The sequence below is a fragment of the Ursus arctos genome, unplaced genomic scaffold (genome assembly GCF_023065955.2).
Source record: "Ursus arctos isolate Adak ecotype North America unplaced genomic scaffold, UrsArc2.0 scaffold_4, whole genome shotgun sequence".
Classification (NCBI taxonomy): domain Eukaryota; kingdom Metazoa; phylum Chordata; class Mammalia; order Carnivora; family Ursidae; genus Ursus; species Ursus arctos.
The window spans coordinates 31,951,231-31,978,956 of record NW_026623056.1 but is presented as its reverse complement, the minus strand read 5'-3'; the positions used below and the strand labels follow the sequence as shown (position 1 = coordinate 31,978,956).

The window sequence follows — 27,726 nt, the reverse complement described above, 5'->3', positions numbered from 1 at the left end:
TACAAGATACTTCTCATAGTGACAAAGAGTTCAGTGGTAAATGATATAGCAACTGGGTAATTTGGTCATGATTGGTGAAAAATACTCTGGCAGGTAATGTCTTACAATTATGTTCTTTGTGATCAACTTCTAGGGCATCTTGAATCATAAGGAAAGAAGGTCCTAGGAAGCTAAGCTAGATTTTTCTTTTATTAAATACACAGAATACAAAGATGAGATTAGATATTGCATCCTCTCTCAAAACTACTAGCTAGATAAGAGTATAAATATTATGAGTATTTAGCCAGTTGGAAAGAGTAGGTCATCTAAAAAAGGAAATCTAGAGGAAATGATAAATCAGCTAGTATTTTTTTTTTTTGGCCTAAAACATTGTAGAAGGAAGACTTCTAACCTTAAAAAGTGAGCAAAAGTAATTTTGCAATGAAGTGTTTAAATAAGCATTAGCAATGTTTAAGTAGAGTACTACACTATACCTACTTTATACCTAGAAATAATTTTAAATATTGACTTATACATATACATGTATATATGCATATAATCTATTTACTTTGATGCATAACTATATATCCTATCATTTTAATGGAGATAGTTATATATATTATTTTACTGCCAAACTTTTAAAACTTTCCTCAGCACTTTACCTCTCATATTTGGAAATAATTCTTAATACTATTATGAAGTGGTTTCTAATAAATCATCAATGATCTCTTGACTACTATACATAGTGACCCTTTCATAGTCTTTTATGTACCTCATTAAACTTGTGGCTTTACATCAGCCTTTCCTTCCTAAAATGGTTTCTTCCCTTGTTTTTGTCTTTCTACCTCATTTTTCACCCTTCCTTTCTCCATCACTGATTCTTTCCTTAGCCTTCCTTTATTTTTTTTTAAGATTTTATTTATTTATTTGACAGAGATAGAGACAGCCAGCGAGAGAGGGAACACAAGCAGGGGGAGTGGGAGAGGAAGAAGCAAGCTCCTAGTGGAGGAGCCTGATGTGGGGCTCAATCCCATAACGCCGGGATCATGCCCTGAGCCGAAGGCAGACGCTTAACCGCTGTGCCACCCAGGCACCCCAGCCTTCCTTTAAATTATAGATACTCTTCAGGATTTTATGTCTTCACTCTCTTCATTTCACCTCTAGTTTACATTTATATCTTCTCCCATCATTTCAAATATTCTAATAAATTTAAAATCCTTGTATCTCTTACCCTTACCTTTCTCCTGATCTCTTGATCCATATATCTAACAATCTATTGTATAAGCCTAGATAAATATCTCATTGGCACTGAATTTATAAAGACCTAAACCTTGTTCTGTGTTCTCTTTTTCAGTTTTTAAATTTTGATTATTTATTCGTTTGTAACCCTGAGGGACATATTTGATCCTTTCTTCTCTATATATCATATGCTATCAGTTTTGTAGTCTCTTGATTCTGTTTTTGTATTGTCTGTCATTCATTTCTTCTCTCTTTTCATTCCCACATTCAATGTTCTAGTCTAAGTTGTTATGTTTTGCCTAAAAGACTATGGTAGCCTTTTAACTAATTGCATTTCCTCTGATATCTTACCTTTTCAGTATATCTTTCACTATCATTTTAAGACATAGATCATGTAATTATCTACCTCAGAACCTTTGAATGGCTCCCAATTATCACCAATACAGAGTCTTTATTCCTTTACATGCGATTCAAAGCCCTGATGTTACCTTTTCCCTTTAGTTTAACGCAATGTATCCTTCTATACACTCCTCACACTTCAGACATTACTGTCTCCTAAACATATTATTTCCTACCTTCAAGTCTTTGCTCCAGCTAATTCTTTATGATGAACTCCCTTCTTTCCTCTCTTGCATATCAAAATCCTATTAACTTTTTAGCCACTGTAAAACTATTTCAACTACCAGAGTAGCCCCTTGAATAGCCATGGATGAATTGAAAGTTTTGTTTTGTAAATCCCAGATAATTTTCAGAAATAACTATATGAATTTACATATTAGCTGTGAAATTTTTTATTACATCAATATTTCTAAATAATCTCTCACAGAGAAAACCCTCAGAGTTTGTTATGAAGATAGCCTTTCAATTCCTTGAGTAGCTGCTGTTTTTTTCCTTTTTTCATACTGGTACCCAGCTTTTTGGGTTTCTTTTCTCTTTTTTGTTTTAGAGAAACTCGATCACAGCTACTGAGTTGACCAAACCAGCTAGTGTTTTATCATCCACATTTTGTTTTCTATCTTTTAAAAGTCTTCTTGAATTAGTTGCATTGCATTCATTTTTTTGTTTGTTTGTTTTTAGTAAACCCTTAAAGTTCTTTTTTAAGAAAGGAATAAGATATAATGAAATTAAAAGAATTGGGTACTTATCCATTATATCTATCCAAATGCCAGCTCTTCAGTAATACACTGTTTGACACTCTAATAACAAGCTGGTTTTATGTGCTTACTCTTTTGTAGAATAAGTATACTTCTTTTATTGTACTTATTTTGTTTTTGTGCTATAGCTGTTATTTTTCTATTTGTCTTCTCTAGTAGGTAGAAATTCAGTAAGATAGGAAGAAGGGTTAGGGCTGGAGATTCTCTGCCCACACCATCCGTAGCAAAGCAGTGTGAGAGAACTTTAAATTGACTGAGGTTCATCGAGTTAACACACAGAAGAAGCCTGAAGTGTCATTTCCCTTGAGCCACCTATAGAAGTGGGAATAAGCAAAGAAGATGACAGAAGTGTTTTATTTCTGTCTCTGCTGAACCCCGGCAAAAAAGAAAAAAAAAAAAGTCTTTACCTACTAATGAAGACCAGAGTGAGAGAAGCATAAGCCCAAGGTTTCATGTTATCTGTTTCATTTAATTAAATCTTACTTATCTTACTGATCTTGAGGTATGGCTCATATCCTACATCCTTTATGATATGTCTAATGATTACTCTAGCCATCAAGTATCTGTCACTTTAATAATATTTATTATTTAGAAAACAAATAATAGTTTTAAACACACATATCTTAGGTTAGTATATCGTATATATACATAAAAACTAAATGTTAGAAGTTCCAATCAATAATTATTATTAATATTCATTATTTCAGTCTTCCCTATCTTGCAGTTTTAAAAGTTCCTTTAAGTAAAGGGTAATGTTGTATACATCTATTCAGTTTTTATGCCTACCGGAGCTTCTCTCATTGTGATTAGCACATTATTAAAAGGCCATATAAACTTTATGATTTAGAAAGAATACAAGGTGTGGAAATATGTGATGACATTAATTATTCATTCAACAGATACTGAGTATCTACTTTATGCGAGGCACTGTGCTACCACTGGGGGAAAAAAAAACAATGTATGAAAATGGAATACTTTCAAATTTTATGTAATTCACATCTTCAGAGTAAACTTATAAAAACATTTTGAACCCTTCTCGCTTAAACCCTAAATTGCCAAGTTAAATTAAATAGTGTATGTTAGGGGCAATATGGTAAAGTGATTGAGAATATGGGTTTCGTAGTTAGATAGACCTTGGCTTTGAATTGTGTGACCTGAGCATGTACATCACTTTCTGTAGGCCTATTTCACCATGTGCAAATTGGAAAAAAATACCTGCTTTATAAAATTAATAGAGTTAATATAAATACTTTGCTAAGGGGTCTTGCACATAGTAAGCCCTCAGATGATAGCTCTTAATGTAAATTATTTAAATTGGATACTTTAAGTGGAAGTAAGCCTCTACCTTTCCAGAAATTATCTTCTGACAACCTTGCTTTTACTTCTATGTAAATAATTTTCCAAGGATCATATAGGATACAGGGAGGACATAGAATTTACAACAAAAAGATCTAGGCTATAATGATATTATGAAATGTACTTAACTTTTCTTTATCTCAGGAGATGAGTTTTTGTAGTATTCTATAAGCCTACAGAGGATTGAAACCGAAGCTGGTATGATCTGGGTCAGAAAAATTATGTATGTTTCTTAAGTATTGTTGCTATAATAATTTTATCTCAGAATATTTTTCCTTTGGAATATAGAATGCTATAACGTATCGACTTTTTCCCCCCTCTACTTGTTTTTAATTGCTATTTCATTAGGCTATTCATTCAATTGATTGGCATCATGAGGGCAAACAATTCATGTGCAGCCATTCAGATGGTAGCTTGACCTTATGGAACCTGAAAAGCCCAAGTCGTCCTTTCCAGACCACAATTCCACATGGTAAGGTGTATTTTCAAAAGAAATAAACTCTGGAGATACAGCGCCTTGACTTGAAGGTGGTATCAGTGTGTTTGGAAGAAAGTGATAGGATATAGCTTCTGATTCTAAATACCTCTTTGTATCTCCTTCAGATCCCCACATTATACCCCAACTTTCTATACTTCCCCTCTCCCTGTTCATCCACTTTCCTACTTTGTGATACTTATATAGAGACCTTTCCAACCAAAAATTGGATAATGGATGATTGATGTATCTGAAGCAGTCTTCAGGGTTAAGGAGGTAGTGAGAAAGGCATTATATAGATCTGACTTTCAGACCTAATTCCTATACTGTTTTATAGTTTGTCATTTTCTAGATTCTGTCATTTATTTCCATTTCTACCATTTGATTCCATCAAATATAAGAACTATGGTTTTTACTGTGGATTGTATTTCTTATTATCTTCCTTATCAAAAGGAGGTATTTAAGGTTTATGTTCTACCTGTCTACCTAACTGGAAAGAATAAAAAGTTCGAATGAATGAATATCTTTTATTCTGATGACCATATTATTTCTGCTAATATTAGTGGTGATCTGCATTCCATATTTTCCTTATACCATTGGTTGTTTGTAAGAATAGTGAGGTCGAAACCTAGCAGTTAATCAAACACATTCTATTTTCTAGTTTCTCAGCATTTATTATAGTATCACATTTATAAAACTTAGTATTCTGTTTTTTATAATTGGTGACCCATAAATCACAAGATGAAATTATTTCATCTTGTGTTGGTCTGCCCTTTTTTGTACCATGCCCTTTTTTGTTGCATGCTCCACCTTTAAATGATTAAATTATTACAGCACTTAACCTAACAGCTTTAGAGATTACTTTGCTTTTATGCACTTAGTTTGAGATGCTTCATTTAAAGATTGCCATTATGGAAACCTTGGATAGGTGTTTGCTATACGTCCCACTCAGGTAGAATTATTTGTTTCTATGATGAGTTTACTTCGTCTTCCCACCCCCTACTCCCATTCCTTATGCCTTTTATTTGTATGTGTATAATATGATTTATGCATAAATTTTCTACTTCTATTCTTCTCAACACTCAACTTCTGTACAAGTTCTTTTTGGCTTGATTGGATATTTGATCCTTTCATATGTTTCACCATATCCATATTTATCAGTTAGGGTTGTTTTCTATACAGTTGACCTTTGAACAATATGGGGGATGGGGCATTGATCCTCATGCAGTTGAAATAACTTTTGACTCCTCCAGAACTTATCTACTAACAGCCTACTGTTGATTAGAAGCCTTACTGATAAACACAGTCAATTAACACGTATTTCATATGTTATGTGTATCATATACTGTATTCTTACAATTAAGTAAGCTAGAAAAAAGAAAATATTATTACAAAAGTAATAGGAAGAAAAAAATACATTTACTGTACTATACTGTATTTATTTAAAAAAATCTATTCCTTTGAATTAGTATTTTTGTATTCTTTGGCTAAATACCTAGTAACGTAACTGCTGGATTGTAGGGTAGTTCTATTTTTAATTTTTCGAGGAAATTCCATATTGCCTTCCAGAGTAGCTTGTACACCTGAAACTAATATTACACTGTATGTTAACTAACTAGAATTTGAATAAAAACTTAAAAAAAAAAAGCTATGTACAAGTGGACCCACATAGTTCAAACCTGTGCTGTTCAAGGGTCAACTGTAATTCTGTTTTCCTGTTGAAAGAGATGAAATTCTGTTCACAGGTTGTTGAAAACATCAGCATCTGTGTCTCTAATATATAGAGCAGATTAAATTCCTGCTGCCTTACCCTGATTTGAAGCAAATATCAGTGATTTTGACATATTCTTCAGGTTCATTCTGTTACATTTCATTTCAGCTATTTTTATTTTAGAAAATAAAAATTTCTCTAAGTAGTACTTGAGCTGTATCCTGTAAATTTTGATATTGATCTTATTAAAAATATATAATTTTCATTATTCTGTCTGAGGTATTTTCTAATTTCTATTATAATTTTCCTTTGACCTGTAGTTAGACATTTGTTTTCTAATTTCTAAAAATGTTTTATTATAGATTTTTAAATTAATTGTAGTCAGAGAATGTGACATGATATTAGTTCTACAAAATTTACTGTGATTTGCTTTACATTAGACATACACAATTACCATGAAGTTCCAAGCATGCTTGAGAAGAATGTACATTTCCTGTTACACAATGGTCAAACTTGAAATTGTGTTTTCTTTGTACTGTAAATCTTTCCTTAGTTTTTATTGTTTGATTTTTCAAGTTTGAGAGAGGTAAGTTAAAAATATCTATTATTATGATTTTTCCCTGTAATTTTGTTCATTTCTGCTTTATATACTTTATAAATCAAGTAGGTCAAGGTGGTTGATAGCATTAATCAGATCCTCTGATTTTACTGATATTTGACGAGTGTTATCAATTTCTGAGAGTGGTATTAAAATTTCCTAACAATTATAGAATTATCTACTGTTCACTTTATTTCTGTCCTTTTTGTTTCATGTATTTTTGAGGCTTAATTGTTAGGCATCCATTAGGTTTTCCATAGAAAGCATATAGTCAGGTCTTTTTTATTCAGTTTTAGAACATTTAGTAGGAGTGTTCAGCCTATTAATATTAAATGTAATTAAAATGGAATTGGATTTAAGTATACCAAGTTACTATTTGTTTTCTGTTGGTCCAATCTTTTTTTTTGTTCCTGTTCCCTTTTTCTCCCCTTTTTTGCCTTCTGGATTATTTGAAAGTTTTTATTAGGATTCCATTTTAATTTACATGTAGGCATTTTATCTTCAGACTTTTTTTTTTTTGTCAGTTACCTTAGGGATTACAGTATACTTTTCCTAACTTTTCACAGTCTATTAGAGTTAACATTCTAGCAGTTCACCAAAAAAAATGTAGAAGCCTCACAATCATATATATTTATTTACTTTTATTTACTTTTGCAATAGTTATATGTATTACTTCTAAATATATTGTTATAAGTTTTGCTTTAAGTAGTCTTAAGTGTTTTTTTTAATTAGAAGGAATATATTCTTTTGTACTTTCTCTTATTTATAATTTCTCTTATAATTTTATATTTATGAATTTTTATAACTTCATTTGTCCTTGAAGATACAGAAACATCATCTAGTATTTCACTTAAGCTTTCCTTTATCTAAAAATTCCTCTTTTTTGGTTTTATTCTCGAGGGACATTTTTGCTAGATGTACATTTCTGGGTTCACAGTTTGTGTGTATGTTGTTTTTAAGGTGCTGCCCACTTTTAATATATTCCACTGTTTTCTGATTTACATAGTTTCTGAGTGAGAAATGTGTGGTGTTTGACTTTTGGTTCCCCTGTGTATAATGTGTCATTTTCCCCTGGCTACTTTCAAAATTTTTGTAACTTTTATTTCCAACAATTTGGCTATGATATGCCATTTGTTTTCTTCAAGTTCATTCTGTTCAGGGTTCTACTGAGCTACAGAGCTTCTTACATTTAGAAATTTATATCTTTCATAACATTAAGGAAAATTTTAGGCTTTTATTTTTTCAAATATGTTTTTCTGCTCCAGCCTCTCTCTACCTCTCTTTCTGGGACACCAGTTACCTGTCTGGTAGAATTTTTGGTATTGTTTCACAAGTTTCTGAGCCTCTCTTTTTTTGTTGTTGTTAATCATTTTTTTCTCTGAATTTCAAATTGGATAATTCCCATTGATCTATCATCAGTTTAACTGCTCTTTTCCTCTGTAATTTTCATTCAGCTATTAAACCCTTAAGTTATTTTTATTTCAGATATTTATTCCACTTGCTACCTTTTTATGTTTTCTATTTTTCTGCTGAGATTTCCTCTCTTCAGTCGTTATGAGTCCTTCCCTTTCCCTCCCCTCCCCTCCCTTCCCTTCTCTTCCCTTCCCTTCCTTCTTCTCCTTTCCCTTTCCACATTGAGGTTAGTTATAATCGCTGCTTTAAATCTTTGTTTGATGATACCAAAATCTGCTTCATACCAAAATCTGCTTCCCCTTGAAGTCAGCCTCTGTTCATAAGAATGACTCACTTCTTCATATATCTAATAAATGGAAGTGTATAATGCATATTATGGATATTATGTTGTATATACTATAGAATATACTTTTGTTACCCCATTCCTCCCTAGCCATGTATCTCTTAAACTGGGAAACCATATCTAGATTCATTATTTTTCTACAAATCAGTATTTTCTATACTACAAAAGTAGGCTTTGTCTGAAACTCAGATTATTGAACAGTAGTTGGAAAAGAGGGTGGTCACAGACGAGTTTACTTTAGTACCTATTTCACTTGAGATTAGCACCGTGGTGACATTGCCCTTGTTGTAGCTGATTTTCACTAGTACTACAGACATTATTTTTCTTTCACAGTAAATTTTAATGGTTTCAAATACTTATTTTTCAATTATAATGCCCTCAGGTAACACACACATACACACACACACATGCAATCTACACACATGATCTTAAACCAAATCCCATCTAATACTTAATAGTGACATTGTTGCTCAGAAACAGGACAGAGATGTCAATAATTATCACTGTTATTTAACATTTTCCTGAAAATATTATCTAATGTATTTAGACTTGAAAAAGAAATATGATATTTAGAAGTTTAGAGAGTTCAAAATTATAATCACTTTTTTGATAATGTAATTGCACAGCTAAAAAATAAAAACTAATTAGGAATACTATGAAGTATAACATGAGAACTCTGTATACAAAACAAAATACGATGGGTGGATAAAACCATTAAAAAAATAGCATCCACAAAAATACCTGGAAGTAAACCTTAAAATAACAGTGAGGTGTTATTTCTGCTAAAGGACATGAAGAAGACTGAATAATGAAAAAAATACCCTATGTATGCATGGGTAGATTCAATATTATGAAGATGTTAGCTCCCCACATATTAATTAAAAATTCAGTTTGTTCCCAAGAAAAATAACAGGTTTGAAAAATTAGACAAGCTTATTGTGTAGCAAAAATAAACATGAAAAGAGGAAAAAATATTTGAACAAGGAGTACTGGTCAGTTACAGGCAGTTTGGAAGGTTAGATGCCCTAAACAATTCTTGCTGAAATAAATACTTACTGAAATGAAATAAATTTATTTTTTAATATGTCATTGTGCTAACAACCATAAAAACACAGTAAACTTAATGATCCAAGAAACATTGTTAAACTAGAAATGCTGAGAGATAAATGGTAAAGATAGAATTTGTATTTTTTAAAAAGATATTTATTTATGTGAAAGAAAGAGAATGAGCACGAGCGGGGGGAGGGGCAGAGGGAGAAGGAGAAGCTGACTCCCCACTGAGCATTGAGCCTGACATGGGGTTCCATCCCAGGACCCTGAGATCATGACCTAAGCTGTAGTCAGACACTTAACTGACTGAGCCACATAGGTACCCTTGTCTGCAGTTTTATGCTATGCTTCAAAGAACTTAAACTTCTATTTAAAAAATACAAATTTGTTGAAATATAATTCTCAATTCACTAAAGTGTACAATTCAGGGTTTTAGTATATTCAGAGTTATGCAACCATCAGCACAATCTAATTTTAAAATATTTTTTCATCCCCAAAAGAACCGCCATACTCATTAATAGTCATCCTATCCCTACTCCTCTAGCGTTAGGCAACCACTGGTCTTCTGTCTCTGTAGATTTGACTGCTCTGGACATTTCATATAAATAAACTCATACTAAATGTGGTCTTCCATGACTGGCTTCTTTCACTTAGCATAATGTTTTCGAGGTTCATTCATGTCATAGCAAGTCTAAGTATTTCTATTAATTGGTGAATAATATTCTATTGCGTAGATATATCACTTTTCTTTATTCATCACTTGATGGACATTTGGGTTGTTCCCATCATTTCACTATTCTGAATAATTCTGTGAATGTTTACGTACAACTTTTGTGCCAGCACATATTTTCGTTTCTCTCTGATATATCCAAGAATGGAATTACTGGATCGTATGACAACTCATATTTAACATTTTTTTAAGGAACTGCAGAATTGTATTCCAGAGTCCTCAGGCTTTTACATACTCACCAGCAATATTAGGTTTCCAACTTCTCCACATCTTTATCAACATTTGTTAATACCTATCTTTTATTATAGCCATCCTAGTAGATACACAGTAATATCTCATTGTGGTTTTGATTGGCATTTCCCTAATTAATAAAGATATTGAATATTTATCGGTTCATGTGCTTATTTTCATTTCTAATATTCTTTGGAGAAACATTGATTCAGTTACTTTGCCCATTTATAAATTGGGTTTTTTAAAATTATTATGGAGTTGTAGCAGTTCATTATACAGATGACCCTTGAACAACACAGGATTTGGGGTGCTTACCGTCTGTGTCATAGAAAATTCACATGTAACTTTTTTTTAATTGAAGTATAATTAACATACAGTATTTTATTAGTTTCAGGTGTATAGCATAAAGATTCAACAACCCTATATGTTATGCTGTGCTTACCACAATAAGTGAAGTTACCATCCATCACCACACAAAGTTATTACAATATTATTGACTATATTCCCTATGTTATACTTTTCATCTTCATAACATATTTATTTTATAACTGGAAGTTTGTACCTCTTAAGCTTTTTTTTAAAAATCTATTTCACCCATCCCCCACCCACCTCGCCTGTGGTTACCATCAGTTTTCTGTATTTCAATCTGGGTTTGTTTGTGTTTGTTCATTTATTTTGTTTTTTAGATTCTATATGTAAGTGAAATCATATGGTATTTGCCTTTCTGTGACTTATTTCACTCAGTATAATACTGTCTAGTTCCGTCCACATTGCCACAAATGACAGGAGATTTTTTTTTACAGTTGGGCAATATTCCATTGTGTGTATGTATGCACAAAATCTTCTTTATCCATTCATCTATGGATGAGACACTTCCATTTTTTTGGCTATTGTAAATAATGCTGCAATAAACATAGGGGTGCATATATCTTCTTGAATTAGTGTTTTTATTTTCTTTAGGTAAATACCAAGTAGTGGGACTACTGGATTATATGGTATTTCTATTTTTGATTCTTTGAGAAACCTCCATACTGTTTTCCATGGTGACTGAATCAATTTACATTCCCACTAACAGTGCACTAGGGTCTCTTTCCCTCCACATTATTGTTATTTCTTATCTTTTTTATTCTAGCCATTCTGACAGGTGTAAGGTTACACCTTATTGTGGTTTTGATATGCATTTCTCTGATGATCAGTGATGTTGGCTATCTGTATGTCTTCTTTGGAAAAAGGTCTATTCAACTCCTCTGCCCATTTTTCAATCAGATTGGGGTTTTTTTTGGAGTTGAGTTGTATAAATTCCTTGGATTTAACCCTTGTCAGATATATCATTTACAAATATCTTCTCCCATTCAGTAAGTTGCCCTGTCATTTTGTTGGTGGTTTCCTTCAATGTACAGAAGTCTTTTATTTTGGTGTGGTCCCAATAATTTATTTTTGCTTTTGTTTCTCTTACCTAAGGAGACATACCTAGAAAAATGTTGGTAAAGCCAGTATCAGACTACTGCCTATATTTTCTTCTAGGAGTTTTGTCTCACATTTAGGACTTTAATCCATTTTGAGTTTATTTTGTTTATGGTATAAGAAAATGGTATAGTTTTATTCTTTTGTTGCAGCTGTTCAGTTTTCCTAACATCATTTCTGGAGACTGTCTTTCTTCCATTGGATATCCTAGCCTCCTTTGTCATAGATTAATAGACCATATAAGCATGGGTTTATTTCTGGGCATTCTATTCTGTTCGATTGGACTGTGTGTCTCCTTTTGTGCCAGTACCGGCCTGTTTTGATTACTACAGATTTGTAGTAAATCTTAAAATCTGGAATTGTGATACATCCAGCTTTGTTCTTCTTTCTCAAGATTGCTTTGGCAATTCAGGGTCTTTTGTGATTTGATACAAATTTTAGGATTGTTTTAGTTTTGTGAAAAATGCTGTTGGTATTTTGCTAGGGATCATATGGAATTTGTCAATTGGTTTGGGTAGTATGGACATTTTAATGATATTCTTTCAATCCATGAGCATGGAATATCTTTACATTTGTTGGTGTCATCTTCAATTTTTTTCATCATGTTTTATAGTTGTCAGAGTACAGGACTTTCACTTCCTTGGTTACATTTATCCCTAGGTATTTCATACTTTCCAATCCAATTGTAAGACGAATTATTTTTATTTATTTATTTGTTTTTCTGCTACTTCATTATTTGTGTATAGAAATGCAACAGATATTTCTATATTTTGTGCCCTGCAACATTACTGAATTCATTTATTACTTCTAATAATTTTTTGATGGAGGCTTGGGATTTTCTGTCATGGCATCTGCAAATAGTGATAGTTCCTTTCCCAGTTTGGATTCCTTTATTTCTTCTTGTCTGATTGCTGCAGCCAGGACTTCCAGTACTATGTTAAAAACTGGCAAGCGTGGACGGCCTTGTCTTGTTCCTGATCTTAGAGGAAAAGCTCTGAGTTCTTCACCATTGAGTATGATGTCACCTGTGAGTTTTGTTATATATTGATTTTTAATGTATATTAAAGGTATACTCCCTCTAAGGTATATTCCCTCTAAGCTCATTTTGTTAAGAGTTTTCATCATGAATGGATGTTGAAATTTATCAAATACTTTTTGTGCATCTATTGAGATGATCATATCATTTTTATCCTTCATTTTGTTAATGTGATATCACATTGAGTGATTTGCAAATATTGAACCATCCTTGCATCCCTGAAATAAATTCCACTTGATTATGGTGAGTGATCCTTTTAAAATATTGTTGAATGCAGTTTGCTAATATTTTGTTGAGGAGTTTTGCATCTGTGTTCATCAGGGATCTTGCCTTATAGTTTTCTTTTTTGTAGTGTCTTTGTCTTTTTGTTGTCAGGATGTGGCTGACCTCATAGAATGTATTTAGAAGCTTTCCTTTTTCTTCTATCTTTTGGAATAGTTTGAGGAGAATAGATATTAACTCTTCTTCAAATGTTTGGTAGAATTCACCTGTGACTCAATCTGGATGTGGACTTTTGTTTGTTGGAAGTTTTTCGATTGCGTTTGTTGAATTTCAGTACTAGTAGTTGATCTGTTCAGATTTTCTATTTCTTTCTGATTCAGTTTTGTAAGTTTCTGTGTTCCTAGGAATTTATTCATTTTTTCAAAGTTGTCTACTTTATTGACATATAATTTTTGTGGTAGTTTCTTATAATCCTCTGTATTTCTTCAGTTTCAGCTGTTATTTTTCCTCTTTAATTTCTGATTTTATTTATTTGGATCTACCTTTTTTTCGTTTTGTTGAGTCTGACTAAAGGTTTATCAATTTTGTTTATCCTTTCAAAGAAACAATTTTTGTTTCATTGATTTTTCTGTTGATTTTTTAGTTTTATTTATTTCTGCTGTTATCTTTATTATTCTCTTCCTTTTACTAACTTTGGGCTTTGTTCTTATTTTCTAGTCTTTTTAGGTATAGGATTGGATTGTTTATTGGAGACTATTTTTGTTTCTTGAGGTAGGCCTGTACTGCTCTAAATTTCCTGCTTAGAACTGTTTTCACTGCATCAAAGACTTGGACCATTATGTTTTCATTTTTATTCCTCTCCACTTTTTTTTTTTTTTTTTTTTTTTTAGAGAGAGTACAAGCATGAGTGGGGGGTTGGGGCAGAGGGAGGGAAAGACTGAGAATTCCCAGCAGGCTCCATACCCAGGACAAAGCCCAGTGTGAGGGCCCATCTCATAATCCTGAGATCATGACCTGAGCCAAAATCAAGAGTCTGACGCTTAACCAACTGAGCCACCCTGGTGCCCCCACGTATTCTTTGATTTTTCTATTTGATTTCTTCATTGACCCAATGGTTGTTAGTAGAATGTTGGTAGCCTCCTTGTGTTTGGGTTTTTCCATTTTTTCTTCCTGTGATTGTCTTGTGGCTTTATATTGTTGTTGTCAAAAAGGATGTTTGATATAGCAGTAATCTTAAATTTATTGAGACTTGTCTTGTGGCCTAACATGTGCTCTATCTTGGAGACTGTTTCATGTACACTTGAACAGAATGTGCATTCTATTGTTTTGGGATGGAATATGCTGCCTATTTCTGTTAAGCCATTCAAAGACACCATTTCCTTGTTGATTTTCTGCCTAATCTATCCATTGATGTAAGTGGTGTGTTATAGACCTCTACTATTATTGTATTACTGTCCATTTCTCCCTTTACATCTGTAAATATTTTTGTTTTATGTATCTGGGTGCTCCAGTGTTGGCTGCATAGATATTTACAATTGTTATATCCACTTATTGTATTAACCCCTTTATCATTGCATAGTCCCCTTCTTTGTCTCTTGTTATAGTTTTTGTTTTAAAGTCTATTTTGTTTGGGGTGCCTGGGTGGCTCAGTCGGTTAAACGTCTGCCTTCAGCTTAGGTCATGATCCCAGGATCTTGTGATTAAGCCCCACATCGGGCTCCTGCTTGGCAAGCCTACTTCTCCCTCTCCCTCTGCCTGCTGGTCCCCCTGCTATACTCTCTCTTTCTCTGTCAAATAATTAAATAAAATCTTTTTAAAGAAAAAAAGCCAATTTTGATTGATATTATTGTTACCCCCGTTTTTTGTTTTTTTGTTTTTTTTACTTTCATTTCCTCATCTTTTTCCATCCTTTCACTTTAAGTCTGTATGTGTCTTTAGGTCTGAAGTGAGTCTTTTGTAAGCAGCATGTAGATGGGTTGATCTCGTATTTTTATTTATTCCACCACCCTGTGTCTTTTGATGAGGGCATTAGACCATTTACATTTAAAGTAATTATTGATGGGTAGGTACTGTTGCCATTTTGTCAATTGTTTTCTGGTGGTTTTGTAGTTCTCTGTACCTTTCTTTTTTTCTTGCTCCTTTGTAATCGATATCTTTCTTTAGTGTTATGATTGGTTTTCTTTCTCTTTATTTCTTGTGTATGTATTATAGGTTTTTGGTTTGTGAGTTTCATATATAACATTCTAAGTATATAGAAGTATATATTAATTTGATGGTCACTTAAGTGTGAATACATTCTAAAAGTATTTTATTTCTCCCTAAAAGAACTTTATTATTCTTAAAGAACTTTATTTTATATCTCCCTTATGTATATCTTATCATAATTACATCTTGTGCAACCCTTATCTAATTTCTTAGATATAATTAACTGTAATACTTTTTTCTTTTAACCTTCAAACTAGCTATATAAGTGATTGCTCTATTACCTTTACTGTATGTTTCCTTTTACTCATGACATTTTTTTCCTTTTGTGATTTTCTCCTAGTTATGGCCTTTTCTTTTCCACTTAAAGAAGTTCCTTTAACATTTACTGCAACGTCATTTTAGTGGTCATGGTCCTTTAACTTTTCTTTGGGAAATTCTTTATTTCTCCTTCAATTCTGAATGATAACTTTGCTGGATAGAGTATTCTTGGTTGTGGTTTTTTCTTTTCAGCACTTTGCATATATCATGCCACTTTATTCTGACCTGCAAAGTTTCTGCTGTAAATCACTTGATAGCTTTATGGGGCTTCCTTTGTACATAACTAACTGGTTGCCTCTCTCTTGCTGCTTTTAAAATTCTACCTTTAATCTTTTTCCCTTTTTTTATTTCAATTTTTTATTTAAATTCTAGTTTATTAACATATATGGTAAAATTGGTTTCAGGTGTAGAATTTAATTATTCATCACTTACATATAACAGTGTTCATCACAAGTGCCCTCTGTAATACCCATCACCCATTTAGCCCACCCTTCACCACCTCCCTCCATCAACCTTCAGTTCGTTTTCTATAGTTAAGAGTCTCTTATGGTTTGCTTCCCCCCCCCGCCTTTTTCCCTTTGTTCATCTGTTTTGTTTCTTAAATTACACATGAGTGAAATCATATGTTATTTGTTTTTCTCTCACTACTTTTGCTTAGCATAATACATTCTAGTTCTATCCAAGTCATTGCAAATGGCAAGATTTCATTTTTTGTGATGGCTGAGTAATATTCCATTATGTGTATACACACACACAAAAATTTCTTTATCCATTCATTAGTCAATGGGTACTTGGGCTCTTTCCATAATTTGGCTATTGTTGATAATTCTGCTATAAACATCAGGATGCATGTGTCCCTTTGAATCACTATTTTTGTGTCCTTTGGGTGAATACCTAATAGGTCATAGGGTCATAGGGTAGTTCTATTTTTAACTTTTTGAGGAACCTCCGTACTGTTTTCCACAGTAGCTGCACCAGTTTGTATTACCACCAACAGTGTAAGAGGATTCTCCTATCTCTGGATCCTTGCCAACATCTGTTGTTTCCCGTGTTGTTAATTTTAGCCATTCTGACATGTGTGAGGTGGTATCTCACTGTGGTTTTGATTTGCATTTCCCTGATAAGTGATGTTGAGCATCTTTTCATGTGTCTGTTAGCCATCTGTATGTCTTCTTTGGAAAATGTCTATTCATGTCTTCTGCCCATTTCTTAACTGGGTTATTTGTTTTTTGGGTGTTGAGTTTGATAATCTTTATAGATTTTGGATACTAATCCTTTATCAGATATATCATTTACAAATATCTTCTCCCATTCCACAGGTTGTCTTTTAGTTTTGTTGATTGTTTCCTTCACTGTGCAGAATCTTTTTATCTTGATGAAGCCCCAACAGTTCATTTTTGCTTTTGTTTTCCTTGCCTCTGGAGACATGTCTAGTAAGAAGTTGCTATAGTCAAAGCCAAAGATGTTGCTGCCTGTGTTCTCATCTAGGATTTTGATGGTTTCCTGTCTCACATATAGGTCTTTCTCTTTATCTTTAATCTTGTACATTTTAATTATTATGTGTCATGATGCAGACCTCCTTAGATTAATCTTATTTGGAACTCTGTTTCCTAAGCCTGGATGTCTGTTTCCTTCCCCAGGTTATTAAAGTTTTCAGGTGTTATTTTTTTAAAATAAGTTTTATGCCCATTCTCTCTCTTCTCCTATAGATGCCTATAATGAGAATGTTTGTTTGCTTGATGTTGTGCAAGGAATTCCTTAACCTATTCTCATTTTTTACAATTATTTTTTTCTTTTTTGCTGTTCAGGTTGGGTGCTTTCCATTACCCTTTCAGATCACTTCTGCACCTTCTAATCTACTGTTGATTCCCTCTAGTGGATTTTCCATTTCAGTTATGGTATTCTTCAACTCTAATGATTTTTTTTATATATTTAATCTCATGTTAAATTTCTCACTGAGTTCATCTACTCTTCTCTCCAGTCCATTGAGCATCTTTATGACCATTACTTTTGAATCTATCAGGTAGGTTGCTTATCTTGTTTCATTTAGTTCTTTTTCTGAGGCTTTGTCTTTTTCTTTCATTTGGAACATATTCTTCTGTATCTTCATTTTACTTGACTTCCTTTGTTTCTGTGAGTTAGGTGGAACAGCTACTTCTAAATTTGAAGGAATGATCTTGTGTATTGTCATCCCTTGTGTAGACTGTATGTGCCTGGTGACTTCAGTTGACTGGCTGGGGCTGTGGCTGTTGTGTACTATGGGTCCTGGGGCACTTAGTGCTGGGAACTCTCTGGTGGTATGGCTGAAACTGAAATGGGTGTGGACCAGGGTGGTCCCAGGGCTCTCCACACAGAGAGTGCCCTGTCAGGACAACTGAAGTGGGTGTAAGCTGTGTTGGGGGCTGGAATCCTGGGACTCTACACAGAGTGCACCCTGGAAGGATGGCTGAAGCTAAATTGGGTACAAGCTGGGATGTCCTGGGGCTCTTCACACAGAGAATACCCAAGTAGGATAGTAAACTTGAAGTGGGTGCTGGGCGGGGCAGAGGGTGGGTGCGTTCTAGGGCTCTCCATGCATAGGGTGCTCTGGCAGGATGGCGAAAGCTGAAGTTGGTGCAAGTTGGGGTGTTCCAGAGTGATTCACATAGGGGAACCCTGGTGGGGAGGCTGGAACTGAGGCAGAGTGTAAGCTAGGGGTTTCCAGTGTGCTCCATGCAGAGGAAGCCCTGGTGGAGAAACTGGAGCTTAAGTGGGCATGGGCCAGGGGTTTCTGGAGTGCTCCATGCAAGGGGTACCTGGTAAATTGTCTGGAGTCAACATTATGTGGGCATAGAGTGTTCTGGAGTACTTTGCACATGTGTCACTTTGGCAAATGGGCTTGAGCTCTTGTGAGCACTGACCAGGAGTGTTCCAGTGTGCACTGCACTGGGGCTGTCTTATTGGGATGGCTGGGGCTGGTGTGAGCTAGGGGCCCAGGGATATTGAGGTGGTAGGTTAGCTAATGTGCCTGGATTCTGGCTCTTGTTCATGCTATCAAGGTATAGAGGGGAAAGTAAATCATGGTGCTTGCCAGCCTGGAGAAAGTTTCTGAAGCTCCCTTGACATTTGGTGAAGTTCTAGGGGTTGACCTTTTATATGGTAGTTGCTCTTTTAAACTGTGGCTTTTTTTCTTTGGCCCAGGCCATCAAGGCCTGGCAAGGGCTAGGGGTCCAAGGCTTGGTGAAGTGGGAGGCCAGCTATGGCACCTGGACCCTACTCCTATCTTCATTTTCAGGATGGACAGGAGATCATAAACAGTGGTGCTTGCCAGTCCCGCCAGCCTTAAGAGACTTCCAGTCCCTCTCCCATTTGATGATTCCGTTATATTCTAGTCACCCTTTTAAACTGTGACTTTTTTCTACACCCCAGGACAGATGAGTCTGCTCATGGTCCCTTAGTCCTGTCCCTCCCCACTGTAGTTCACAGTGCTGGGGTTAGAGATTCCCTTTGTTATTGTGTCCCCTCTCTTGTGCTGTTCTCTTTGTGGTCTCTGTCTTTTGTTGTGCAGAAGCTGTTCAACTGGCTCTCAGTTCTTCTTCAGGAGGAATTGCTCAATTAGTAGGTGTAGATTTGGTGTGTCTATGGAGGGGGTGAGTTCAGGGTCTTCCTATGTCACCATCTTGGACCAAACTACCAAGTTCTATCTTTTAATGCTTAATCTAGCTTCTAGAAAGCCATCTGCAAAAATCTGTACATTTTTCTATCATAGAGTGAAACCATAATATTCTTCACTCCTACTTCATGTACTCCTACTATACTCAACACTTCAAGTCTATCACTTGTTTATGGTACCTCATATTGTCAGTTTTATATATGCTCTGCTTAAACTAGTAAATTTTAAGTTTCCTGGTGGTCAGTTATTTCTTTTTACCATGCCATTTAGTATAGTACTTTGAACATAAAGAGTAGCAATAAAGGCAATTTTTATAACACATTTGTACAATACCACATATAAACATATTTCAATTACTGAAAGGCAATGAACATAATCAAAGTTGAAAATCTTCAGCCAAAAATTAATTATGGGAGTTGGAAATTGAAGTAAATCTTTAATTTATATATTATTCCTTTTTACTGAAATCAGTGCATAATACTGTGTATCGATTGAAAAATTGTAATTGGTTACACAGACACACACATATATATATATATAAACAACAGCAAATATACTGTCTTGATTTGATTAATGGCTTGGCAATTATTAGAGAAGCAATGGATGAAAAAGATATCAACTGAGGAGAATGGGTCTCTTTCCTTGCTGTGTTATTTTCTTCAGTTCGCTCTGTTCCCACATGTTACTCAAACCAGGAATCACTAACCAGCTGTTTCTTACCCCTAAGACCACTGCTCAGTGTGAGTCCCTGAGCCAAAGTTCTCCTTTGTAAGGCATCATGATCTACATATAATGTCAGTAATTCCTTTTTATATATAATAAAGATACTTTTAATTCTTTTTTTACAATGTGAATGATTATGACCAATATTTTATTATTGATTGCTTCTTTAGTTGACATAGGGTAAAAGAAAGAGAAAGCAAATTCAGAAAGCATGCCATGGAGCAGATAAGGTATGTTATATGCTGACACCTTGCCCTTTAAACAAATTAAATAAAATTATTTTGACATCCTATTTGGATTATGACTGTGCCATTCTGAAGCTATCCTGTAAATTTAAACTTAAATGCACATAAACGTCTATCTACATAATAGATATCTGTGTCTATAAACAGTTGTGGCAATACAAGAATAAATAAGGGTACTTATTAAAATAAAAAAGAAACAAACATATCTCAAAACATGTCAATTTTATCAAAATGAGACATAGAATTATAAGCAAAATCACAACCAGAAAGATGTTATATGCAGAAGTAGCTTTACTTCCATTTCCTACTCTTTTTGATCATTTTTCAAAATCCATGGAGTCTAAACAACATAAAACTTTCCCTACAGGAAACTATTTTTTATGCAAATATAGTATATCATTGAAATATACCGTCTGTGTTCATTGTCTAATGGGCTTTCTGTTAAGTGATTTTGGTGTCAATGCAATGATTTTGATAGTTCATCAAAATGACAAATCTTTCTGCATGCAAAAGGGCTTTGCTTGTATTATAGGTAAAATCTATAATGGGCCTCATATGGATTTTCAGAATTATGTATTTCATTATGCAGATAAGTATGTATGTGTATGTGTTTTTAATTCTAAAGTAATCTTAAAACTTAAATAATTAAAAAAACTTTATATGAGACCAGATTTATACATGGAGAATGTAAAACAATATAGATATGATAAGTTTACAAATAACTTTATTGCTTATATAGCAGTCAATTATTAGGATTCAACGAATTGTTTACAAATTCAACAAATATGTTAGGATGCATAGAATTGTATTTATCCTATTATGAAAAACACAATTACCGTATTTTTTTTCTTTATATTCTTTAGTCAGACTTTTGAAATTGTCATGGATGTGTAGAATTTAAATATGATTTAACAAAATCCTTTTTCTTTCTTTAGGGAAAAGTCAAAGAGAAGGAAGAAAATCTGAATCTTGTAAACCAATTCTTAAAGTAGAATACAAGACCTGTAGAAACAGGTATGCATTTTTTACTTTGGGTGATATGGGAAAATATATAAGAAACAGAGACAAGAATGGCAAATAACCTTTAATAATTATGTATTATTTAAAGTTTCATATAATTATATATTAATTGGCTAAATCCTCTTCATTGATAACAACTTTCTTATTTAATAGGAGTACCTGATATTATTATGAATTTTATAATAGCATTTGCTAATTATTTTAACTTTCTATGAATAGATGAGTATTATATAAAATAATTTTAACAATGTCAGATTTTTGGGCCATGCACATTACAAGTAGCAATCATTTAGTATTATTAAGCAGAAGCATACCTATTGGTTTTACACATGAGAGAATTAAATACATAACTAAGTCTCTGTACTTTAGGATTTTACGTTCTGAACGTGGAAAGATTATAGTTAGTTGGAAAGATAAATAGTTACATATATTAGCATAATAAAATAGTACTAAATTTTACAATATAGAAAATTAAATTGAATAATATATAATAAAATTTTATCATGTATATATTAGCAGCCTTATCCTATAAATCAAGAATGTTCTTTTTACTTACAATAATTATTAGTGGCAATATTCTCATCCAGAAATACCATAATTACAAATCTTGCCTAAACCTTAATTTTACTTTAAATTGGATAATTCTACTTTATATCTTAAATGTTCACACTGGAATGTATTCTTAGTATTACAGATGCATTTAATGTTTGTTCACACCTGCTCTTTGAAAGAGTTAATAGTATAAAATTATGGCCATTTTTAATGAGTTAGTTTATATATATAAACTATCATATATGGTATATTTTTTATGTATATATTTTTACACTTTATATATATGCATATATATGTATGTACACACACACACACGATAGATCAATACTTCTTTAGTCCAGCTGAATGTTACTAAACATAAGTAGTAAAAAAGTATATATGGAAACATTTTACATATATACATATTTTGTTATGCACACATATTATTAGTTATTACTACTTAGTACACTCTATGCAACTTGTTTGGTATACTAAAATGAAAGAGAATGCTGCCTGCTTTTGAATGTTATGGTCTAGTAGAAGTAAGGCCATAAACTAGTGGTTTCCATGTAACATGTGAGGTGCTTTTATAGATATATGCTGAGAGCACAACAAAAGGACTCCTAACCCAGCCTAGAGAGAGAGGGGAAGAGAACGGTGAAGAGAAATCAGTAAATTTCTTCTTGGGAAAGGGGATACCCGAGATGGGGCTTAAGGGATAATAGGATGGTGGCACACAAAGTGAGGAAAGGGTGAAGGTGAAGAGAAGATACTTTAGGAGTCAGGAATTCAAGTCAAAGCAGTGTAAAATAATTAAGATCCCTGGCATATGGGGTAAGACAGCTATGTGACTTTGAAATTTTTAATTAACTTTTAAACTTTAATTTCCTCATCCATTATATCTCATTGTGATGTTTGTGAAGAATAAATGAAAGTATGCATGAAGTTTATAATGTCATAAGTTTGATGAGTGGCACATAAGTGGATTTCTTGATAAAAAGAAGCTATCATTATTGTCATTATCAAAGCCATGATATTTCACATTGTTAAAATTATTCCACTGATCCTGATTTAAGGCTTTATTCTAGTAACTGGTAACCCAATTTTGTGTAGAAATAATCCTTCAGATTTCTAATGTGAAATAATTATATATTACTGATCATAATTACTGTCATCCCACTTACTGTGCACTTTAGTACATTGTGTATGTTTGTTGTGATTACTACTATATTAGAAAAGTCACCTTTAATAGCAGTGGTTCCACAGCTCAGAACACGAGGAGACTAAATAGCAGAGGAGCACCAAATTGAGTACTAAAAATTGTGACAGCAAAATGGGCCATAGCCTGGAAGTGACAATAATCAGCTATATTTCTGCTCCATCTAGTACACAGTAGAAACTGTGAAGTCAGAAATTGGGGTGGCTGTGGCAGGAGCAAGAACTTTAAGAAGAGCTCTACCAAACATGCTGAAGCAATAGGGTCTCTTAAAGGACTGCATAGGTAGCAGATGCGAGGGGTATGTTTTCTGCTTAATTTATCTTAGACCAACCATTCACAAACTGGCTTTACATTTCTAGGGATAAACAATCATTCTGCTTAGGAATCATAGGTCCCCAGTCACCAAATTGCTTATTGGTGCCCCAACACCAATGCCCTCTAGACTTAATAAATCTGTTCTATTCAGAAAAGGAATAATGATCTCTCTACCTGCTACCACTAACATTATCAAGTTCTCTGTAATTAATAAAAATTACTTTTTTGGGGCGCCTGGGTGGCACAGCGGTTAAGCGTCTGCCTTTGTCTCAGGGCGTGATCCCGGCGTTATGGGATCGAGCCCCACATCAGGCTCCTCCGCTAGGAGCCTGCTTCTTCCTCTCCCACTCCCCCTGCTTGTGTTCCCTCTCTCGCTGGCTGTCTCTATCTCTGTCGAATAAATAAATAAAATCTTTAAAAAAAAAATTACTTTTTGCTAGTCTTTTAATCCCTTTCTATCATGGCCACCTATTGATAGTGTAAAGTTCTCTAAGCCTCAGTATATCCATCTGTTAAGTGAGAATAATAGTTTTCTCATTGGGATATCATAAGAATTCAATACAATAATAGTTTTCTCATTGGGATATCATAAGGATTCAATACAATAATCTTCACACAATACCCAGAACATCATAAATACTCAACAAATGTTATTTTAGTATGTACTATATTATGTTGCACAGTTTATTGCTCAATCTTGTTGCCTTCATTGAGAAAAAATTTTAATGCTTTTTCTATATTTATTTTACAAATTATGCAGTAAAAACTTTTTTTTCTTTTGGTGTACAATACTGTGGATTTTAACACATTTATAGATTACTGAAATTACCACCATAATAAGAGTACAGAACATTTCCATACCCACCAAATTCTTTCCTGCTTTTCCTTATAGTTACACTTTTCTCTACTTCTAACCCCTGATGACCATTGATCTGTTCTCCATCAGTATAGTTTTGCCTTTTTAAGATGTCATAAATGCAGTTATATATTATGTAACCGTTCGATCCTAGCCTCTTTCACTCAACATAATGCCTTTGGGATTTATCAAAGTTGTCAATAATTTTTAATTTGGGGGTTCCTGGGGGTCTCAGTCGGTTAAGTGTCTGCCTTCAGCTCAGGTCATCATCACTAACTGGGGTCCTGGGATCAAGCCCCACATCAGGCTCCCTGCTCACCAGGGAGCCTGCTTCTCCTTCTCCTGCTCCCCCTGCTTGTGCTCTCTCTCTCTCTGTCAAATAAATAAAATCTTTAAAAAAAATTTTTCAGAACATTTTTAAGTTACATTCCACAGTTTTAGAAACATTAGACTAGAAGTGAAAAACATTTACATTGGAGTCTGAATTTGAATCTTTGTCCTTCCACTCCATAGCTGCTTGACTCTAAATAAATTCACCTGCATTAATCCCAGAGTCATCTGCTACAGGCAGTACAGATCACTGTTTAGGAAAATAGGCTTTGAAATCTGACAGGTCTGTTTTCTTTTGGGTTTTTCTCCTTAGTTGTTATTTAACCTCATTAATAAAATGAGGATTATACTATGAGAATTTAATGTGATAATTAAGTATCTAATGCAATTATTCATGAGTAGTTTCCTGAGCATTTTCCTGAGGAGTTAAGTTTTTGTTCATTCAGTAGTTTGCATATATATCAGCAATTAACTTCAGACCCAGTGTTTTCTGATGCAGAGTCATAATAAAAGCAAGAAAAGGTTTTGCTTTCTTCCAATATTTTACCACTCTGGCCTTTCTATTGTCACATTTAATTTTATGTTGAAATTTGCCTCTTTTATCCCTTAGGAATTTTGGACCTTACATGCCAAATGGTTAATATGATAAACTAACATAGCTTAATATTCTAATGGTAGTGATCAGAGTTTGGGGAATCAACTAATATATGTGGAGATGTTCTTTTGAGTCAACGAGCAACTCTATTTCCCTCCAACTTCTGTACCTTTTCCCCAACACAACTCATCACCTTTAGACAGATTCATTAGTAATTTTAATGGTGAGAATTCACAACCAGAGAAAGGGAAATGGTAGAATAGTAAGTCATTTGGGTGAGATATTTTGGACTAAGAGAGATATTTGCTGTCAAACTGTATTGTGTATACTCCCTACCAAACTTATTCTTCATTAGCTCAGTCCTATGGTACTGTATCATCTTAAAGGACTTCTCAATCTCATTAATTTTTTTTCTATGTAGTGAGCCATTCATTATATTTTCTGGTGGACTGTCCTATGACAAAGCTTGCAGAAGACCAAGTTTAACCATCATGCATGGAAAAGCAATTACAGTGCTTGAAATGGATCATCCTATTGTTGAATTTCTTACTTTATGTGAAACACCCTATCCAAATGGTAAGTAACAAAAATGAAACTATTAATGTTGAAAATCATTTGTGAAGTAAGTTCCTAATAAAATTAAGCTTAAATATTTTTAGTTTTGGCAGCTGACATCCACTATGGTACATCACTGTGAGCTACAGGTGCTGGAGCAGGTTCCGCAACTGTACCTACTTGACAAACTGGAAGTAAGACAGATGTAGTACAGCAGTGCTGGAGTTTCAGGTTCTTATATCAGGTAAGTGCTTTAAACTTTGATAAGGATGGTGGAAGCTGAGCTGGGAGGGTCCGATAGGGGTCCAGGGTGAAATCACTTGGGGAAACTGAGGTCTCCTAATAGCCTCTCCTAGACCAGCTCCACCCATCCCATTCCAACACTAATCAAAGTTAAAGCACTTACCTGATATCAGTGATCTATAACTCTGGTGGTAGTGCATCTGTTTCACATCTGGCTTTGCTTCAGATGCTACTGCAGCACCTCTGATTCCTCTAGGATTGCTGATGTGTGGTTAGTGATTTATTTCAATTTTGAGAATAATTAGAAGGGTTTTCAGGAGGAGAGATGCATCCTGAATATAAAGACTTTTTGTAAACATAAAAACTGAACTTATGTGCAAACTGTATAATGAAATCTAATAATAATGAAATATTTTAGTGAAATCTAAAAATTGAGAAGTGTGAAACATAAGCGAAATATGAGTTTATGATTAAAACATAGTATGTATGTGTATATGTACATATATATATGTATATATATATACATAAAACTACAATTTCAAGAGGGAACATATATAAGAGAAAGAACACTAGACTTGGAGGCACAGTATTTGGTTTTATGATTTAGCTCTGCCAGTCACTACCTAGGTGACCTTGGGTAAGTCATTTTACTTTTATGAGTTAGATTTATCATCTTTAGAAAGAGAATAATATTAACCCCACATGATTATTGGAAGGCCAAAATGAGCATACTTTGTAACTATGAAGATCTATAAATTGTTTTATTACAACTGTATTAATTTGCTTTAAATTCTTTAGTTTCATATTTAAAGATGGGATAAATTGATATGAAATAACAGTCAGTGTGGCACTTTATTTCCAGAGTTGCTGGGACAGACAAGTTACCTGTGTTGTTAATTGATCAACAAGTATTTATTGGATGCCTCTATGGCCTCAGTACTACAAGGACTTATTGAGAATACAAATGAAGCATGAAACTGGTCTCTGATGTCAAATCACATAAAATCTAGTTGGGTGAGGGAGATAATTATGACTTAAATTTAAAAAATATAACACGTAAGTGCAGAGTTATATGGGTCAGAGTTTAAATAATGTACTAATTAATAGGCTAGTAAGACAGTCAATAGCTGAAATATTCTTGCAAAGCTTCATGGAAAAAAGTAGGCTTTAGATAGACTTTGAAGAATGACTTGCCACTTGAAAAGGATATTGAGTAAAGATTTTAGAACTTGTAAAGTTTCCTAGAGTGAGATCAACTTAGAGAAAAAATTGAAAGACTTTTAGAGGTATTTGGAAATAGGGAGCTATAGAAGAATTTTGAGAAAATATTAAGATGAAAGAAAGCAATGTTTTTAGTAAAAAGGAGTTTATGGGTTTGAACACTCTGAAATCTTAAATTCTAGATTCCAGCTGGGAGGCTTTTGTGACAATGTTCATTAAAATGGTCAAGATCTGAAACACAGGGCTGCCTGTAGGAATGGAAAGAGGAAACCCACTGAATTTGGTCACCAATTAGGTTTAGAGAGTGACATGATAGATGAGTCAAAGAGAACATATTTTAAGAATAGTGGTTTCAGGTGTGCCTGGGTGGCTCAGTCAGTTAAACGTCTGCCTTCAGCTCAGGTCATGATCCAGCCGTCCTGGGATTGAGTCCTGCATTGGGCTCCTCCCTCCCTCTGGCCCTGCCCCCCCTCCCCTGCTCATGCTCTCTCTCTCAAATGAATAAATAAAATTTAAAAAAAAGAATAGTGGTTTCATATGCAATAATAACACTTTTTGGAAAGAGAAAAAGATGTCTGATTATAAGTCAGTAGAGTTGCTTAGATAGCAGAAAAAGAGAAAGAAAATGTCTTTAATATTTATTTATCAATTATCAGAATATAGATGTTCTTTGGAGTTATGAGAATGAATGATAAAG

At 33.8% G+C, this 27,726-nt stretch overlaps 1 protein-coding gene across 1 annotated transcript in view; it reads left to right on the top strand.

Moving 5' to 3' along the window:
- Positions 1-27,726, top strand: part of STXBP5L (syntaxin binding protein 5L) — a 425,975-nt gene that overhangs the window by 237,738 nt on the left and 160,511 nt on the right. The window contains exons 9-11 of the mRNA XM_044382469.2: positions 4,077-4,200; positions 21,080-21,158; positions 25,432-25,586. Coding sequence (XP_044238404.1) covers positions 4,077-4,200; positions 21,080-21,158; positions 25,432-25,586 — 358 coding nt within the window. The remainder of the gene's footprint in view (positions 1-4,076; positions 4,201-21,079; positions 21,159-25,431; positions 25,587-27,726) is intronic.